This window comes from Meriones unguiculatus, chromosome 2 (genome assembly GCF_030254825.1).
Source record: "Meriones unguiculatus strain TT.TT164.6M chromosome 2, Bangor_MerUng_6.1, whole genome shotgun sequence".
In the NCBI taxonomy this organism is placed as follows: Eukaryota; Metazoa; Chordata; class Mammalia; order Rodentia; family Muridae; genus Meriones; species Meriones unguiculatus.
In genome coordinates this window covers 123910824-123931950 of record NC_083350.1, presented here as the reverse complement: position 1 = coordinate 123931950, position 21127 = coordinate 123910824, and the positions used below count along the sequence as shown (strand labels likewise).

The window sequence follows — 21127 nt, the reverse complement described above, 5'->3', positions numbered from 1 at the left end:
ATGGGATCCTTTTGGGCACTTAGTTGTTTGTTTGTCTTTCTGTCTCTCTGTCTCTCTGTCTCTCTCTCTCTCTGTGTGTGTGTGTGTGCGTGTGTGTGTGTGTGTGTGTGTGTGTGTGTGTGTTTGACTCCCCTAGCATTAATGTCAGACTATTCAACCTAGTGGTCTAAAGCTAGATTCACTGGTCTCTCTTCCTGCCTGCCTAGTGGCCAGCCCATTCCCAGGGTGGAGTACACAGAAGAAGAAACTAAAACTTGGGGCATTGTGTTCCGGGAGCTCTCCAAACTCTACCCGACTCATGCTTGCCGAGAGTACCTGAAAAACTTCCCCCTGCTCACCAAGTACTGTGGCTATAGAGAAGACAATGTGCCTCAGCTCGAAGATGTCTCCATGTTCCTGAAAGGTAAGACAGTGCAGTCTGCCCTTCCCTGTTCCCTATCCCCATTTGCTTTCAAAGACACAAGGCACACCAGTAGGCCCTTTCCTAAAAGGGAAAAGTGGTGAGTTTAGAAGAGGGGCGCCCAGCCAACAACCTGAACTACCAGTGGGACGCAGAATGGATGCTTGGGTGGAGAAATGGATTTGGCTATTCATGCAGTTATGGGCTTGCTGAGGCCTTTCTTTGGGGGCTTGCTGTTATAACTAGTAAGTCTCAAAGGACACCTGCAAAGAATGCCAGCTCTGAGTATCGTCTGAACACAAACTATTACTCATACTTAGTACTAGAAATCAAAAGTCTGTGATCAAGGTGTTGAAGGTGTTTCTCATGGGGCTTCTGCTCCCCTGCCCTCTTCAGCTGTTGGAGTTTACCTGTGCTGCTTGGCCCGTGGCTGCTTCTTTAAACCACTCTAGCCTTTTACTTCCATCGTCACCTTGACTTTTTCTAGCTCACCCTCCTGCTTCCTTTTCATCACCCCCCCCCAAAAAACAAAAAACAAAAAACAAACCAACCTTTTTTTTTTGAGACAGGTTTTCTCTGTGTAGCCTTGGCTGTCCTGGAACTCACTCTGCTCCTGTTTCCTTCTTATAAAGACCTCTGTGATTTTTAAATCCCCAGCTGGACAATCTGGGATAATAGCCTCATCTTAAGAACCACTATTAGAGCACATCTCTAATGTTTATTTTTCCAAATTAGACAACATTTGCAGACTCGAGGTGATTAGGGTGTGGGTATCGGTGGAGAGCTGTTATGTCTGTGTAGCCTTTCATTGTCGTTTCTACCTGGAATCTGCCAGACTGCCACTCCTAGCTTCACGGTGCTCTACATGTCTGGCTTTTTCTTTCATTCCACGTCTACTACCCGCATTAAGGTTTCCACCATTTTGCCACCTCAGTTCCTAAGCTTCCCCCACCCCCATTTACTATCCTGCCCATCACTTCCACACAAATATCCCTGTCTGAAACATCTAAAATACTACTTCCCCTCTCCCCACATACTCATTTAGACACTCTCCGTGGCTCCCTCTACTTAAAAACAAAGAAACAAACCTGGGATTGACGAAGGTCTTAAGGGTAAGGCTAGATTGTTAAATCATTTTAGTTTTGTGGTCTAAGATGAAAAAAAAAATCAAGGGAATTATGTGGGCATTTACACAGTCATTTTAATGAGTACATTAAAAAGTACAAAACTACCCTCCCTTTGCTATCAACAGGATATCAGTTTCAACTCCTCCCTTTTCTCTGGCAAATATGATATCCATCAAAATAATTCATATAGTAGATATAAAGAATAGTATAGAAAACAGAATTTATTACACAGTAAAGTCAAGTACACCTTCAAGGGGTGGGAATGGATAATGACCAAAGGGACCAATGTTTCAATGTGTGTTTTAGGTAGGTTTTACATTATTTCCAAATTCCTTAGAAAAAACAGTGTTTCCTGTGGGAAGTTGTGATTGACAGGCATGTTTGGATAGACTCTTACAGGAGAGGACACTGGTGTGAGGCTTTGTTCTTTATCAGAATGCTGCCTGCTAGGCAGAGATCTGACAAGGTGGAGGCCTCCTGAGCCAGGCTAGACAGTTATCTATTAAGGACCTGGTGTGTTTAGGCTCATCATATCTCCTCTCAGGAACAGAGAGATGATTCAAATCCCATTCCTTTGATAAGAAATTAGACTCCTGCTGTTCTAGTTCTTGGTGTATAGGCTGTGGACTGAGAGGGAGGTGTCTCATGTCTTCCAGGGTTACTAATATCTTTCCACCTACTGAAAACTAGGACACACAGATGTAGCTCAGGAGCTGGGTTTGGACAAGCATGAATTGTTCAACCTGTAGGGTGCTGAGCCAGCTCTGTAAGCATCTTCTGCTGCACTGTCCTGCTCATATGATCTGCTCTTGCTGTGTGCTCTCTGTACTTTTGCTTAAACTCTATCCTGGAATTCTTCAAGATTCAGACAAAGCCTGTCTCCTCTGTGGTTCCTGGTTTATGACAGCTATTATGACTCTGTCCTACGTTTTCATTCTATATCATGTGGATCAGGACGCATAAGAACCTTAAAGCTGGGCCACTGAGAGCCCCAGCTGTCCCCGACTGTGGAGGAGAAGCCTGAATATGAGCATTGTCCACTGCACTGCATTTGTTACTGAGGAGGAGAGATAGAAAGCCACTGATCAGCACTGCTTAATGAGCACTTAGTTGCATAGTGTGTTCTGCTGTGGTTCAGCTAGACTGTTCTCCCAGAAACCCTGCTGCTTACATTTCTGCTACCTATGCATGTAATCCATGTTTATAATGGGAACCATTTCTCATAAAAAGGATTCACATTTTGCTATCTTGTTTTTCATTCTTAGTCATAAGAATATTATCTCACAATTCGTGCCATATTTTTCTCGCAGGTTGCTATTTTCATGTGAGTCAGCACAGAGTTCAGATTGAATCACTCACTCACTGGCACACAGCAGAAACAAAGCAATTTCAAGTGCATGGATTTTAATGTCTTTTAATTGACTCATTAAAAAAAAAGACCTCATTTATATAAAGCAGAAACTTCTAAACCAAAAAAATCTACAAAGTTCTTAATGTCAAAATATATTTTTTTCTAGTTTACATGAAAAAAGTACAAAACTATTAAAATAAAACAATTTTCCTCAGTATACCAACTTATGCCCCACATGTAGGATATGCTTAAGAGAAGAAGAAAATACACTTATCTTTTTGATACTCAGGGGAAAAAAAATCTAAGGTGGAAAATCTTGACGTAAATATAACGGTGCTAAAATTATGGCTCCAGGGAGGCCTGAGAATAGTGTTATTTCCATGTTGGTACCAGAAATCCCGGGATGGACTTGTTTTATAAACTTAGATGGCCTTGTCTCTTGTTTTCTTTTCTACCATACTGAGGTGATACTCTCCTAGTGAAAAATTCAGAATGGGAGCCTGTACAGTGCTTGCCTGTACAGGGTTAAGCTGTTGTAGAAAGGCTATTAATATATTAATATTTACTATTAATATGTGTAATTATTATGGAGGTTATTATTTACTCCTACATTCTATAAATATATAACACAGACACCTGTTTGATTTTTAGTTTGCCTGTACACTGGGGCTGTGCAGAAGATAACCCCCTAAGCTACCTTGTTATCTCTCAGCCTCACATCCCATGCCACTTGCTTTAACCCTTCCTATCTGGGCTACTTCCCATCCACAATTCCCATAAACACTTGTGCATGTTTTCCATCTGGGGCTGCTTCTCTTCAATCGCTGACCCCCAGAGCAAGCTCCCTCTGGCCACATGCTCCTAGTTCATGCTTACTTCATGGTGACTCTGCTTCTTCCTCCTCTCCTGTCCTTTCTCCTTCCTCCTCTCTCTCATAATCCTTCTGTCTTCCAAGCTGGTGAATATCAGCTTTGCCTACCTCACTTCTGCCCAACCCAGGTGTAGGCATTTTGTATTGGCCAGTCAGGGAGGTTTACAAACATCGTTTTGGTTGCCTGAGGGTTTTCTCGTAGAACAGTGAGAATGTTGGGAGGCAAGCAATGAACATTTGAATCTATGGTGGCTCCATCACAGTGAACCCTCCTGGGCGCTCTGCTGAGAGAGCTAACCCAAAGCCAGAAAGATGAAGAATAGATGGCCCCATTGTGCATGGCAGCTAAAACCGTGGAGTACACAGAACCGGACCATAGATCAGTGGTTACCCAGGTGGGGGCACGGGAGACATTAGTCAAAGGGTACAGAGTTGCAGCCATGTACAATGTCTAGAGATCTGACTTGTAGCTGGGTGATTATGGCTGGGCACACCGTGTTATATAATGCCAAGAGTAGATTTTTATGGTGCTCTTCCCACATATGGAGCTATGCAGAGATGGGTATATTAGGTTAACTTTGGCAGTCATTTGACTGTGTATGTGTCTATAGAAGCATGTTTTACCATTAAGTAGAGCTCAGAGAATCCTGTGGAAGAGGGGAAGGATGGATTGTAGGAGCCAGAGGAGTCAAGGATACCACAAGAAAACTGCCCACAGAATCAACTAACCAGGGCTCAGAGGGGCTCACGGAGACTGAACAATCAGGGAGCCTGTATGGGGCTGCGCCAGGCCCTTTGCATGTATGTTCTGGTTGTGTAACTTGCTGTTCTTGTGGGACTCCTAACAGTGGAAGCGGGGAGCAGGGGCAAGGCTATGTTTGCCTAATTTACCTGCTTTTGTGACCCTTTTCATCCTCCTGGGTTGTCTTGTCCAGCCTTGATATGAGGGTGTGCCTAATCTTACTGTAACTTGATAAACTTAATATGTCATGTTTGATTGATAGCCTTAGGAGGCCTGCTCTTTTCTGAAGGGAAATGAAGGAGGAGTGGATGGATGGGGGAAAAGAAAATATGAAGGGAGGGGAGTGAGAGAGGAAAACTGTGGTCAGAATATAATATAGGAGAGAAGAATAAATTAAAAAAAAACAAATGAAAAAATGCTTTACATTTTAAACACATATATTTTTACTAAAAACAACCATACTTCCAACATGAGGACAGTTAATATAAAATAACCACTTTAAAATACTGAAACACTATGTATATATATATTATAAAATTGAGGCCACTGATGAGTTGTAGATTCATTTAGCTGATGGTAACTTCAGATTTTATTGTTTTCTCATTTTCGTTCTTCCTACTGTAAAGCAGTATAGTGTGCGCTGCCTCAGGACTTTTTCCCATCACAGTGAACCGTGCCATAGCACAAAGAGCAATGGCGTTGGATGACGTTAGTAGGTACTTACACAGAAACCACGAAGGAGATGATTCCAGGACACTAGTGGTGAGGTCGCTAAAGCTTGTGCTGCTCAACGCTGGCACGCAGCGTGGATCCGCAGGGGGAGACGTTAGGAGCATGTAGTAAGCATCAGTCTAGGCTGTAATCTCCTCCTACAGATTTCAGGTTTCTCATCCTAATTTGGCTCCTTAATTTAAATCCCTAAATATATCCTTACCCTTCCTTTGGAGTGAACATCTTGTTCCCCTGGAAACCATCATTTGTGAGCATATTCTAGTCACCAGAGTCCACAAATGTGATGTCTGTTAACAGATGTCATTCATTTGTCAGGAGCTTTAGAGCCTGGATGACTTTGTCTCTGGAACATCCTTGCAAATAATTGGGACCCTAAAATTTCATCTTATATGGGGGCATTATTTAATGATTGTCATTGCCAAAGACTTTTGTCAGTGGATAAAGGCATGCACAGCAAGTGTCAGAAATGGTTAATGAGCTAGGGTCAGATGGAAGGGGAGGAGGACCTCCCCTATCAGTGGAGGAGATGAGGGAGGGTGGGATTGGGAGGGAATGAGAGAGGGGGCTACATCTGGGATACAAAGTTAATAAACTGTAACTAATATTTAAAAAGTGAAAATTTAATTAAAAAAAAGAAAAACAACAATGAAAATCTTTATGCTAACAACCCATGTGTGGGCCCTAAGGTCCTGAGGTTCGAATCTAGTTGGATCTTTTTTCTCTTGTCTCTTTAGAGCGGTCTGGCTTCACTGTGAGACCAGTGGCTGGGTACCTGAGCCCAAGAGACTTCCTGGCTGGCCTTGCCTATAGAGTGTTCCACTGTACCCAGTATGTGCGGCATGGCTCTGACCCCCTCTACACCCCAGAACCGTGAGTAATTTGTTCATTGCTAGATGCATGGAGGTCAGTGCACTGTAAGACGGTCAATGTTTACTTGACTTGATATCATCTTCTCAGCAGTGAGAACCACAGCGCTTGTGGGAAGAGGGGAGAACAGGCTGTAAGATCAACATCTTTAGCTGGGACCTCGGGACTCTGCTATTCTAGCTTGGATCATCTATCTTACTTTAAATAGTTTCAGCCAGGACACACATGCCTCTTGTTAGCAGGATCCCCTTGGGTTCAGGAGGTTGAGGGTCATCACAGTATAAGCTCTTCTCTCACTTTTTTTTTAAAATCATTCTCAAACTCAGAATTCTATGTTATTCTCTGTCTGCAGTCTTAGCTTCTCGAATGTTCTCCCACCATTCATCACTTCCAGATAGCAATGAAGTGTGTGATTCTTCTTCACCTGTCAGCTTTTCTCAAACTGATCTTATGGCTCCTGTATCCATTCTCTCCTCACCAATGGGAGGGCAAGAGTAGACAGAGAAGCCATAAGGTTGTTTCGCATAAGGAAGTCATGGTGGGCAGGGGGGATGGGAGTGGGGACCGTGAACCCTACATGTTTAACAGTCTTGCCACATATGAGATTGTACAATCTACAAGTGCCAGATGCCCAGTATTCTACTTGAGATACTTAAAAGTGTAATGTTTATTGGGAAACACCTATATGTTTGGGTAGTTTGGGAACGAGAGAGTGTCCTGCTGCCCTGAGCTGATGAGGATGGGGAGCAATGGATAGTTTGTAAACTGACTGGTAGTAGGTGTCAGTAGCACCAAGGAGTGCTGGTTGATATTGTGAAAGCAGACAGAGGAGCAGGAGGATACGGAGAATCAATTGTTTTACCTTTTGCCTTTTGGGTCCCCAGGATACCCCTTTGGCAAATGACATTAGAGCAGAGATATGAATGTAAAAATTTCAGGGTAGAAAACTCCAAGCCAGAGGAGCAGGGCAGGAAAGACCCTGAGGCTGGGAGCTGCCATGGTGGTCTGCCTCCCTGGGCTCATTCAGAGGAACACTTCACCCCAATCTTAGGCTAATTTCTTGCCCACTGTCCTTCAAGGCACTCAAGTTATCACTTTGCTTATGATGCTGTTTTACCTGAATAAGCGCATGATTAATGGGCTGCCAAGGTCTTCACTGGGGAGCAGAGAGCCCCGGAGGTTCAAGCAGTTAAGTGGCTGGTAGCTCTGCAGGTTTGCAGGGGTTAGAGCTGAACCTCTGGAACCCCCAACCCCCTCCTAGGCTGGTACGAGCCGCTGGCCAGGTAGGTCCCTGTAGGGTCACTACATTTTTTTTTTAAAGCTCTGTTCAGCTTCTCTGAAAGTGTTTTAGGGTAAACAAAGGTTACTTATAGGACTCCAGACATTTGGAAAAGAAATGCTTCTTAGAGTGGAGTGCTCAAAGGAGCACTGTCAGAGTTAGAAAGGCAATCTCTAAATCTAGCCCAGAGGGTTTACAAATGGCCCTGTTTACAAATAGCAGGCACTTTGTTAGCTCTCTTTGAATAACTGGCCCTCCCGAGACCAGCGATAGCGTGCCAATAGGTGTGCAGAAAGAGAGGGCTAGAAATGAGATTTTAGCCATGGAAGTCTGTAAAATTTGAGGATAATGTCTTACATTTTTACTAAAGTAATTTCTGTCAATTCATTCAGCAATATTTATGTGCAGTGTTAGTAGGGAGGTACAGCCGATTTAAAGATTAATGAAATATAGTAGTTTCTTTCTTTTTTTTTTTTAAGCTGTTGACATTCTGGCAGGGGAGACAGAAGCACGAATAATCAGAAAAGTGCCTGTTTAGGCACTTCTGGGTCTGAGGACAGAGTTATTCAGAAAAGATAGAACCAGAGTAGAAATCGGGAATGGTGAGCAAAGAGCTCATTTTAGGACAAGGTCTGGTAGAAAGAGAAAAGAAAGGTTTCCAAGCCAAGGGCAGAGAAAACACAAAGTTGTGGAGCATGGAGAAGGTACCAGGAAGCAGGTTTCATAGACCAGGGTGGCTAGGGCACAACTTAGATTAGAGCAGAAATCATCAGAACACATTTCAGTCATTTGTCATTGTAGGACAAACAGGCCTTGGCCTTTGGGAGGCACTGGGGAACTATCCAAGGTTCTGAAGCATGGCCAGGCATTTGTATTTGAGAAAGATGACTGGGGCTGCAGAATTGTGGAGGGTAATAATGATGGAAAGTTAGCTAGGCTGCTTGCATCAAAACAGGTGTTGAGCTAGACAAAGTCATAGTGCAAGAGGGGGTCTGTTTGATGTTCTCTTAACTGCACAGAAAAGGGTTTGTGACTGTAGTTAACGACAAAGAGAGGGAGGGCCCCCCTAAAGTAATGGTTTTAGTTGAGAACGCAAACTGTTTGTTATTCTTAGTAATTACAAAGAATACTGAAAGAAGACCAAGTTTTGGGGGAAGAGGAAATAAGGAAAATTTGGGTTGAAATATGCTGTCTTTGAGGTGCTTAGGGTTGGGATTTCCTAATAAGGGAAACCTTAGTTCTGGAGTTCAGAAGTGAATTTGAAGACTGTACTATAAAAATTGAGAACTTGAATTTTTTAAACTTATTTGAAGATTTCGTTCAATGTATCTCGATCATACTCACCCCCACTTGTCCCCACAACTTCCCCCCAAACCATCCCCAACCTTTTATCTCCCTAACTTTGTTTCTTCTCTGGCTTTGTAACCTACAGCCTAATTTGTACTGCCCAGATATTCCTATGTCTGGGGGCTATCCACCAGAGCATGATTGATATATTGGAGGCTACACCCATAAGGAAAACCGACTCCCCTATTAACTGAAGCTGATTTATGAACTCCTTCCCCCATGCCATGCGAGAATGCTGATTGGCTTGACTTTGTACATATAACCACAGGCACCATGAGCTCATGAGTGCAAGAGTTCTGTCATGCCTGGGAGACACTGTTTCACTTCTGTCTTTTCTGACTTCTGTAGGACTTTCCTTTTTAATTACAGGAGTCCCGTGGACACACAGGCAAGAGGAGATGGAGTCACAGTATAGAAACTGGTGATTCACAAATTTGCGGTTGCTTTTATCAACTTGGTTTTCAGTTGTGTAGTCTACGTGTGTGTATGTGCATGTTTGTGGGTATGTGTAGCTGTGTATGTGCAAAGGATGAGCCTGAATGTTGTTTCTCCTCAGTATCATCTACCTTGGGATCCTAATGCTTAGACGTTAAGGATTAATCTATATCCTTAGTCTTAATTTTAATAATATTTTTGTTTAAGAATTATTAGTTCATAAAAAACTGATACACACATAGGGCTCAGAATTCAAAGGGTATACTGCAAACAGTGAGTTCCTTCTCTTCCTCTTGAACCTGATTCACCCCTCTCCATTGGCCACTCTGGTTACTGGTTTCTATTTATCCTTCCAGAAACCTGCTATGCAGAATAAATTCTCTGTAGACATTTTCTTAATCATCGAGGATCAGAAAATTCAGTCTCTTCTTAGACACGTGGCTTGAACCCATAAAACACTGTACTAGAAGTGCCCTTTCCTGCCCAACAACTTTCACAGGCATTCTCTTTATAATGAAATCCCATTTTCTCAATTGAAAACCATCAAGAGGGCAGATTCTCCAATTTGTGAGGTTCAGCTCAGCTCCTGTGTGTGGTGCCTGTTCTCTGCCTCCAAATTACAGCCTCAATTGTTGAACTGTGGTGGCGGAGGGAGCACTAATGAGACAAAGGTGAGCTGTGAAGGTCCAGGTAGAAATGGGAATGAAAGCAACAGAAAGACATTATCTGAAAAAAAAAAAAAAAAAAAAAAAAAGAAAAAAGAAGAAAAAAAAAAGACTATTTTCACTTCCAGGCTGGGTAAGGTGTATTTTTCTATCTCAACTTTCAACACAATTTTCAAACACGTTTTTGGCTTGCTCATATACTTTCTGCTTTATATACTTTCATGTTATTAATTTTACGTGTTATTTTATGTGTGTGTCTTGCCTGCACATATGTATGTATAATACTTACGTTTCTGGTGCCCACAGAGGCCAGAAGAGGGCATTGGACCACTTTGAACTGGAGTTAGAGATGGTTGTGAGCATCGATGTGGATACAGAGACTCTAGCCCTGTCCTCTGCAAGGACACCAAGCGCTCTTAGCTGCTGAGTCACCATCCCTTCTCTACCCTTTTCTCAGCTGCTTTTTAAATTTTATTTTATGGAAAAATTGGTTTCATACATTATACTCTGATCAACTCCTCTCAGATATTTCCTGCTCATTCAACTTCATGTCCTTCCTTTTTCTCTTTCCTTAAAAAACAAGTAATAAAAAACAGACAGACAAACAAACAAACAAAAACATTAAAAAAAAAAACAAATGAGAAATGCACACACAGAAACTCTACAAATATGAGAGCAAAGGACAAATAAGACAAAAAAAAAATTGCCCAGGCAAAGCTATAATGAGACAAAAAGTTTATAAAAATGCCATTGAGTTCCTTTTATGCTGGCCACACGTTCCTGCGTATGGAGCCTACCCTGCAGTGTGGTTAATATAGCCAGTGAGACTCCATTGGAGCAGACTAAGTTTTCCTTTGCAAGTGGGTACCAATTGCAGATAACCTCTTGGTTAGGGGTTGGGAGACCATGTTGGTTTTCCCTCTCAGCCCTGAGAGCCTGTCTGGCTTGAACTTGCACAGGCCTTGTGAGTGTTCTCACAGACTCTGTGAATCTCTATGTGAATCAGTCCTATCATGTCTGGCGGACACTGTTTTCTTGGTGTCATCCATCTCCCCTGGCTCTTACATCTTTCTGACTCCTCTTCTGCATAGTTCCCTCAACCCTGAGGGGGAGAGTGTGATGAAGCCATCTCATTTAAGACTGAATACTCCAATATCCCTCACTGTCTTCACATTGTCTAGTTGTGGATCTCTTTGTTATTTCCCATTTATTGCAAGAAGAAGCCTTTGTACTGATGGCCGAGCAAGGCACTGATTTATGGGTATATTAGAATGTCACCATGAGCCACTTGTTGCTATGTTTCTTTAGCAGAATAATCATAGCAGATTCTCCCCTGGGCCCATGGCCTATCTGGTTTCAGGTGCTTGGCTATACTGACAGTGTCAGATAGAGGTTCCGTCTCATGAAGTGGGCCTTAAATTCAATCAGAGTGACTGGTTACTCTGACAACATTTGTGCCACTATCGCACCACCATATCTCACAGGAAGGTCACCATTGTAGGTCACAGAGTTTGTGGCTGGGTTGACAATTTTGTTTCTTCTCTGGTAGCATGCAGAGCACATTCCAGTACCATTAACGGTAATTGGTAAGAGTGAAATCTCTAGCTAGGCACCAGCTTGGCTTCTCCGTGTTCAATAAGCTATGTAAGTGTTGTCTTCAGTAACAGAGCCTTAACATCCGTTTTGGAGAGTAAACAGTAGCCTTGGCAATAGCCTGAGATGTTTGTAGGTTTCCAAGGGGTCCCTTTGGCCAACAACTCAACTAGATATAACCCACTCCTGATATTGGAAGCTTCACTTGGTGGCACAAGATGTCTAGCTGGGGCATTCTCTCCCTTATTATTTGCCGACTCTATTTAGATTTACATCATACATTTATATATTTTTGGAAGCTTCTTCAGTAATAGGTTTTCGTATGGGCTCTCAAATGGCACTGTTAGTTGTCCCTTCCAATAATCCCTTGCTTCTCCCTCTCTTCTATCTCCCTTCCTCACTTACACCCTCCCTCTAGTCTCTCCATAACAATATATTGTATTTCCCTTTTCTTGAGAGACCATTCCCTTCCTCCTAGTTCCTTACTAGGTACCTAGCCTCTGTGGTTATATGGATTAGAGAATAGATATTGAACTCCCCTACCTTTTTTTTTTTTTTTGAGACTGGTTTTTATGTAGCCCAGGCTTGTTTTGAACTTCATATGTAGCCAGAGATGTCCTTGAACTCCCAACCTTCTGCCCCTCCCCTCACAATGCTGAGTAATTCCTTTACTTGAGACAGGTTCTCATGTAACATAGGCTGCTGGTCTCAAACTCATTACAGAGTCAGAGCGACCTTGGACTTCTGACACTCTGGCCTTCACCTTTCAGGTGCTGGAATTACAGACATATATCACTATGTCCAATTTCTGTGACGTTAGGGATCGAACCCAGTGTCACTCGTCAAGCAACCAACCAACCGAGTTACATGCCCGTCCCCAGAGTTTGCATTTTAAAGACTCTGGGTTCTTTGAACTTGGGCATACAGTAAGGCTTGAATTAAAAAAAGCAATGGCTTATTGGACTGCTTCCTTGGGAGAAATCTTTCTAGCCTGTAGTTGTAGAGAAGTCTAGTGAGTTGGTGATTCCTGGTTTTTCTGGTGGGGGTAGATAATTTTCTATGTGTTTATGCTTGGATTGAAGGTCACTAATATACCGGAAGTGGTGGGATGCTTGCTTTTTCATTCCTAGAGCAGTGCCTGAGGCTACAATTCTGTGCCTCAGTGTAGGCTAGTTGCTTGCTTTGATCAGCTGTGATCCCAAATAATGCTGTGATTGATGAAGTAATAATGCCAAAAAATGATTTCCATTACAAAATATCAGTCAGTCAATTAAAAATTATTTTATCAGGATCATTCCTCTCACAGTGGCATGAGAGAGAAGGATTCAAAGTGCCTGCTTACAGAGACATAGGAGCATAATTCAGTGTGTATACTGCCAAAATGATATTTGTGAGGTCCTCCTTAAAGCTTTCTGGTCGGATTTTCATCTGTGGGCTTTGCAGTGTTTTACCTCTGGCCACTCCATCTTTCTTTAGGAAATTCTTTCGGACAGACTTTTTATTTATTTTTTATTTTTGACACTTTGTGGCTGCTGCTGCTGTTGTGTATAGAGAAATGTCCTGTGCATTCTAAGATACCTAGGGGAACTGGTAGCCACCACCCATTAGCTGTCAAGAGTCTTTATTGGACACCCATCCCATTTGCGGATACCTAAGCCATGCCCCAGAGCGTGACATTAACTTAGATTAAGAAACACTGCAGGAGAGTCTGAGCTCTAACTCTGTCAAGGACTGTGAGCCTTCTCTTCTGAGGTCACCTGTAGATCCTTGTCTTCTTCCTATCACAGAAACCTGAAACTAGCATCCCTTCAGTTAACTTTTTTAGTCCCCTCTTATATATAGACCAGAAAGCCTGACCTTTTGAAACCATTAACTAGCCCCTCTGTGATGCTCCTTATCAGCAGAGATAGATAGATAGATAGAGAGAGGAGACAGAGACACACAGAGAGACAAAGGCCTACACATAAGAGACATACAGAGATGCAGAGAAAGAGACACAGAGAAAGAGTCTCACCCTGCTTGAAAGGCAAACCAGGTGGTTCATTCTGCCTGGAGCAACTCTTTTGAATTCATTCCAAATTCAGGTCAGTTCCAGACTTCTTTGAATACTCTGCCAGTGAGAGTTAGGTGTCTCTATGACACTCACCTTACTTCTACTTTAGCCTTTACAACACTGCCTGATAATCATCTGTTCATGCGTCATTTTGCTCTGTGAGACTGTCATGAACTCAAGACCAGTTGGGAAAGGTAGCTCAGAGATGGAAAGAGTCAGACGTAACATGGAGTGGCTGTCCAAACCTGGTGTAGAAAGGGAAAAGCAATCGGAGAGTGCTCTAAGCCATGGTGACAGTGCCTCCAGGGCTGAGATGTACCCCGAATCTCAGGCCTGGTCTGAGTTCTATGGAGAGGTCAAGGCTGCAGGTCCAGATGAATCTAAGCTACACTCTGTGGTTGTGGCCCTGTTTCTGAATGGCTGCAGTCTTATACTGATGTGTCCTCCCCTCATCCTCACAGCTTTGCAGACTGTGCTCACAGGAGCTGATCCTTGTCATGAATCAGAAATTTTCACATGTTCAGTATCTCCAGGCAACCCACGAATCTTTAATGGCAGCGTTTTCAACACCAGTAGACTCTTTGAAGCTAGGTCACTTGGATCAGAATATCACTCCCCCTTGTTAAAATAACACCTCATAGGGAACAACCCATTAAGTCCATTTGCTTTACTTTTAGTATGATAATCTTAGAAGAAAAGGCAGTCATTATGGAGCAGAAGAGGAGGAGTTAAAGAATATGTGAAGGTTGCCTCTATTTCCCCTTAGAGAGAAAGAGAGAGAGAGAGAGAGAGAGAGAGAGCAAGAGTAAGAGTGAGAGAGCGAGAGACCAAACTATATATCACAGAGTATTAAAAATTTATTTGTTTTATTCTTTGGGTAGCTAACTTTAAATATTGTTGTACCTTGAAGGTAGAAAAGATCTCTTCCTGCCTTACAAATAATTCACCTCATGCTATGTTTAAAATTATATCCGAGCTACTTTAAATATTAAGGTAGAGATTTAGAACGAAGTTGATGATGACGGCCACCTTGGCCAAGCATTTCGGTGCAGGTGTCTTAGGGGCTGTTATGTCAGCATGTGTGTATGGGATGTCGTGGTTACTGTTGCGTTGCTGTGGAGACACACCCTGACCAAAGTCACCTCTGAGAGGAAACGTTACAGCTTCAGAGGTTTCGTTCATGTCCATTGTGGTGGGGAGCACGGCAGCAGGCATTTATGGTGCTGAAGCTGCGAACTTACATCTCATCCAAAAGTTGGAGACAGACAGGCAGACAGACAGACACACACACATACACAGAGATAGAGAAATTCACAGAGACATAGAGAGAGAGGCAGACTGAGAGGTGAGAGACTGGGCTTGGCATGGCCTTTTGAAACCTCAAAGCCCATCCTCAGTGACACAGCTACTCAACAAAACCTCCTGATCCTTCCCAAACAGTTCCACTCCCTGGGGGCCAAGCATTCAAACCGAGGAGCCTTGTAGTTAGGTGCGTTGTTGTTTTTCTTTTCCTTGTAATCACTGCTGCATTTCTACTTTACAGAAAAAATAAAATGAATTATACCAGACCATGTTTTTCATTGTGTCTAAGGGAAACAAGTACATTTTAAGCTTAGCCTTGGCTTGTTATAACAGAATCCTCTCAGGGCTGGTGGAAGATGTGGGCTGTTTCCTTTTCTTGGGGCTCAGACATAAATTCTTTTTTTTTAGGTTCTTTTTTAAAAATATTTTTTAATTTTTATTAATTACACTTTATTCATTTTGTATCCCCCCATAAGCCCCTCCCTCCTCCCCTCCCGATCCCACCCTCCCTCCCCTTTCTGCATGCATGCCCCTCCCCAAGTCCACTGATAGGGGAGGTTCTCCTCTCCTTCTTTCTGATCTTAGTCTATCAGTTTTCATCAAAAGTGGCTGTATTGTCATCTTCTGTGGCCTGGTAAGGCTGCTCCCCCATCAGGGGGAGGTGATCAAAGAGCAGGCCAATCAGATTATGTCAGAGGCAGTCTCTCTTCCCATTACTATGTAACCCACTTGGACACTGAACTGCCACAGGCTACATCTGTGCAGGGGTTCTAGGTTATCTCCATGAATAGTCCTTGGTTGGAGTATGAGTCTCTGGGAAGTTCCCTGTGTTCAAATTTTCTTGTTCTGTTGCTCTCCTTGTGAAGTTCCTGTCCTCTCCAGCTCTTACTATTTCCCACTTCTTACATAAAATTCCATTCACTCTGCCTGACAGTTGGCCATCCGGCTCAGCATCTGCTTTGATAGTCTGTAGGGCAGATGCTTTCAGAGGCCCTCTGTGGCAGGTTCCTAGTTTGTTTCCTGTTTTCTTCTTCTGGCTTTCAGAGGCCCTCTGTAGCAGGTTCCTAGGTTGTTTCCTGTTTTCTCCTTCTTCTGATGTCCATCCTCTTTGCCTTTCAGGATGGGGATTGAGCGTTTTAGTTAGGGTCTTCTCTCTTGCTTAGTTTCTTTAGATGCACAGATTTTAGTGGGTTTGTCCTATGTTGTATGTCTATATGAGTGAGTATATACTGTGTGTGTCTTTTTGCTTCTGGGACAACTCCATCAGAATGGCCAAGATCAAAAACTCAAGTGACAACACATGCTGGAGAGGTTGTGGAGAAAGGGGAACCCTTCTCCACTGCTGGTGGGAATGTAAACTTGTACAACCACTCTAGAAATCAATCTGGCACTTTCTCAGACAACTAGGAATAGCGCTTTCTCAAGATCCAGCCATACCACTCCTAGGCATATATCCAAAAGAGGCTCAAGTACACAAAAAGGACATTTGCTCAACCATGTTTGTAGCAGCTTTATTTGTAATAGCCAGAAGCTGGAAACAACCCAGATGCCCCTCAACTGAAGAATGGATGTAGAAATTGTGGTACATCTATACAATGGAGTATTACTCAGCAATGAAAAATAAGGAAATCATGAAAATTGCAGACATAAATTCTTGTTTGCTGAGGATAGCAGCAGGTGAGGATACAGGCTTCCACATTCACAAAGGTTGGATAGTCCTCTGGCTAGGTCTGTAACAAGAACACAAATAGGACCTTGCCTTTCCTCTCTTTCTCTCCTGGGGACTCTGGGTCTTCACAATGGCCCAGCATGAATCCTGGTCACCAAGAGTGTTTTCAGGAGAAGGTCTTCCTGAAGTCACATCTGGGCCCTGGGCTCAGTGTAAGAGTTGCATAGATGAGCCTGTGCCTCGTGCCTCTTCTTCCACTTTCCCACAGGACACACGAGCTCACCACCAAGCCTGCAACAGTGACTCTGTGTTCTCAGAAAGCCCACTACACCTGGCCCACCCTTCTGTCCTGCTTTTTAACTCAGGGCTCACCTGCCCAGTCTAATAGCCATCTTCTCTGTCAGGAGGAATTTGGTACACCCAGGGCCAGTGAAGATGGTAGAGCCTTGAAAAATATTGACAACCTTCCTATCCTTGACTCTTAGTGATTTCAACAGCCACCACCACTACCGATGGCATCAGGGATGACACTTTTCCTAGTTACGGCAAATATGTACAGTTTATGTGTCTAGTAAGAGTGTCACTCACTTTACATGTTGAACGTGAAGGAAATCATTGGAAACCCAAAACTACCTAAGTTGTTTTGAATTTATGAATGGGGAAATGAGGCAGAGGAAGGTTAAGTAATTTGTCCATGGTAGCACAGTTGATAAATAGGGAAGCCAGAATCTGAGCTGAGGTGATAATAATAATAATTTGTGGGTTTACTCACTACTTTTTGTAAATAGATATAAAACCTCCAAACTTCCACATATGCTGAAATTGAACAGTTTTCTCAAAATTCTAATTACAAAGTTTGTACTAGACTAAAAAAATTACTTATTTTTTCTTCTTTTCTTCTTTCTTTCTTTCTTTCTTTCTTTTTTCTTTCTTTCTTTCCTTCTTTTTTTTTTCTTTTTTTTTTTTTTTTGGTTCTTCTCTGAATACTCTCTGTGCCTATTGGAAAGACTAACTCTGTGCATTTCTGTCCAGTTCTTGGCCCAATTACCAGGCTTTCTAGAAGCCTTTGATCTTTATGGAGTTGAAGCTGCTTACCCTGCCCCCCTCAGTTTATCATGAGGAGGCAAATCTCCCATGTCACCAGGAAAAAGAAGGGCTCAGCACCTCAGGACAGCAGGCTTACACCATAGGAGACTGCCGTGCTCTGTCCGCAGGCAGAAGCATGCAGGACTCCAGGCCCTGACATCCAAGCCCCACCATTGGCTCCCAGTGTGACGCCGGCAAGCCATTTAACCTCCCTGTGTGCGGCATGATGAAATAACGCTTTGATCTTTGGAGAGAAGAAGGCTTGACAGAAATACCAAGTAGGTCCATTCATTCTCTGTACCTCTTAAGCTCATGTGGAGTCTGATGTTTCTCATAAAATTCCAGAATATTCTTTGTGACAGGGTGATATGCCTAGGCACAAACTCCCAAGTTTTTGTGAAGTGCCTAAAAGCGAAACATTCCTTCTGCCCAAGACTTTTTTCAGAGCTTATTGTCCCAGGAGCACTGAGCAGTCTTCGCGGTACTTCGTTCTATTTAAGAAGTCCTCTACATTATTTAAAGCCTGTGCATTGTGAAGCCGAATTTGTGCCTAAGTGCCCACTGCTACCTGGGATTTGCTGTTTGAAGCTCTATACAGCGGCTTGTGATAAAACTCCAGTCTCTCTCTGTTCCCTCTCTTAAAGTTGATTCTAAGCAGCAACCCTCCCTGTCCCCTGTCACCACATGCAGGACTGTCTTCTGTGTGTGGCAGCCATCATGCAAACCGAGAGCACTCACAGGCGACCGCACCTGGATGAAAATTCATATTCCCTCAGCAAGCCGGAGTCAGGGAGAAGTTCATTACGCATATTCAGGTGTGGAGGATAGCGATGACCAGGGAGCATTTTTTTTTTCAGAAATATTTGCATTTTTAAATTGAAAGTTCAGAAGAAGAAATTTAAAATGATTGAATTCTAGGGAAAAAAGAGGGTAATCACCATGCAAGCCTCCTCATTGCTGTGTGAAGAATGACATCCTTGGGTAGGCCCGTCACAGACACTGCCATTAGAGGGAAAGAAGAGGAAGCTGACGTCCCACACTCATCCTATCTGTCTGGCATCAGTCCGCTCATTTTGGAGAGGTCTGTGACACCTCCACCATTTTACAGATGGCAATTCTAAGGTTCACAGAAGTCAGGTAATTTCCCTAAGGTGGCACAACAAGAAAAGAGCAGAACCACGATTTGGTCCAGAGCCCTAATGTGATTGGAAATTAGGAACGGCGCGAGCTTCGCTTGGGTTCCTCCTGCTGTGGAGTGGTGGAGTCGCTTCAACGCCTGCTCTGTTTAGTCCAGTTGGGCATTTCTCCTGTGCCAGGCTTGTCCAAGCACTAGCTGCTCAAAAGGAATGTGGCATGGCCTCTGTTCTGGGTATGCTTACTGATTCTCAGCGATAAAGTACTGAGAGAGCAAAACTCATTCAAGTATGAAAACTGAGGCACAAGCTCAATTTAATGCAATATGAGCAATAATACTTAACTTATGGAAACTTACGTTTTTAATACATTATGTTTCTACACTGTTTAAAGATGTATGGTGGAAGGAACTCACAACCTCCATCTTTCTAGATGAGGAAATGCTAGGTTTCTGTTGAGCAATATGGTAAAATGTGCCTACTCACACTTATTAAATGAAATCAAGTAAGACTGTAAATCAAATATTCAGTTGCATTAGCCACAATGTTCAAATGTTCAAATGTTCTGTAGCTGTAGTGTCAAGTGGCCATTTTACTGGACATCTTAGATAGAGGGTCCTGGGCATCACTGCAGAGAGTTCTATTGGATAGGGCTGTCTAAACCAGAAGGTAGTGGTTTGAATGAGAATGGGCCTGTCGGGTCATGTTTGAATACTTGGTCCCCAGTTGGTGGAACTGTGTGGGGAGGATGAGGAGGTGTGTTCTGCTGGGAAGAGGTATGCCATTGGGGGCAGGCTTCGAGGTTTGCAAAGCCCACACAATTCCTGGGTCTCTTTCTCTGTCTCTCTGTCTCTCCCCCTCCTCTCTGCCTTGTGCCTGTGGGTCAGATAGAAGCTTTCAGCCACTGCTCCAATCCCATGCCTGCCTGCCTTCCTGCTGCCATGTTCCCTGCCACGATCAGCATGGAATAGGGAGCTCCCAAATCACACGCTTTCTTTCTTGTCTTTTCTTTAAATGATTTATTTATTCTTACTGTTTATTTTATTATGTTTTGCCTGTATGTATATCTGTATGAGAGCATCAGATCTGCTGAAACTGGAGTTACAGACAGTTGTGAACTGTCATGTGGGTGTTGGGAACTAAACTCAGGTCCTCTGGAAAAGCAGCCAGTGCTCTTAACCACTGAGCCATCTCTCCAGTTCCACGTGTTTTCTTTATAAGTTGCTTTTGCCCTGGTACTTTGTTACAATACAAAAACAAAAAACAAAAAACAAAAAACCAAACCTGAGACAAACAACGTTTGTTGTTTTGGTACATCAAGTGTGGGGTCTTGTTCGTGCTGGCCAAGTGCTCTACCTCTGGGACAAGCCCCCAAGCTCCCAGAGTACGTTTTTACACAGTGATTTTAGTAGTGACATAACTTTAGTGAACTGGGAGGGGATTTAAAATTTTTCTTGCTTTTATTAGAAACTTGAAATATTCTAGAAATAGAGGGGCATTAGTGACATAAAGGAATTTTCATGGCAGTCCTCTATTCTTTGTGATAATTGGAAGCTATTTCTTTTGTTAGAAGGGAGTTAGTACTTTCTGTTAGTACTTTAGGTAAGGTGTTTTACCTAAATTTTTTGCCTTATTTACTTTTAAATTTTGGTTTATAATATAGTACCTAGCATACATGAAGTGCGTAGCAAGTGTTTCTGGAATGAAAATGTTTTAAAGTTTTAAGAAAGCTAGAGCCAGAGGATGGCTCAGAGGAAAGAACACAGCAGGTCAGAGTTCTTGTTGCATGAGCATGAGGACCGGTGTTCAAATCTCCAGTGACTCTTTAAAAGTGGGGCATGGTCGTGTATACACTCAGCCCTGTGAGGGGCAGAGAGAGGAGGGTCACCTAGGCTTGCTGGTTAGCCTTCCTAACTCCAGGTTTAGGAAGACTCCACTGTAAGGAAATAGGTGGGGAGTGAAAGAGCAGGGCACTGGCTGTCACCTCAGCCCTCTGCACATGTGCATTGACACATGCGATACTCCATGCAGTAACACACACACACACACACACACACACACACACACACACACACAGAAAGATATACACAGAGAGACACAGAGACATATACACACACAACACACACATACAAACACATACATATACAGAGACACAACACACATGCATAGACGTACATACAAACACACATAAACACATACAGATACATACGGACTCACACACACAGACACATACACACACAACACACAGACACATACACAAACATACACACATAGAGATACAGTCACACACTGAGACACATACACTGAGACATATACAGAGACACACAGACATACACACAGACAGACAGACACATACACAAACAAAAAGAAAGAGAGAGAGAGAGAGATCTGTAATATTCCCCACACTCTCGAAAGAACCCTTTTGGATTCCTAGGGGAGGAAAGTAAAGATTTCATCCCAGGCAACATGTGAGTG

General features: G+C 43.0%; 1 protein-coding gene across 4 annotated transcripts in view; it reads left to right on the top strand.

Annotated features, from left to right (window-relative positions):
• Nucleotides 1-21127, top strand: part of Tph2 (tryptophan hydroxylase 2) — a 98652-nt gene that overhangs the window by 32302 nt on the left and 45223 nt on the right. For all 4 annotated transcript variants that reach the window (XM_021648540.2, XM_060378070.1, XM_060378069.1 and 1 more), the window contains exons 6-7: nt 207-403; nt 5958-6093. In XM_021648540.2, the coding sequence (XP_021504215.1) occupies nt 207-403; nt 5958-6093 (333 nt within the window). The remainder of the gene's footprint in view (nt 1-206; nt 404-5957; nt 6094-21127) is intronic.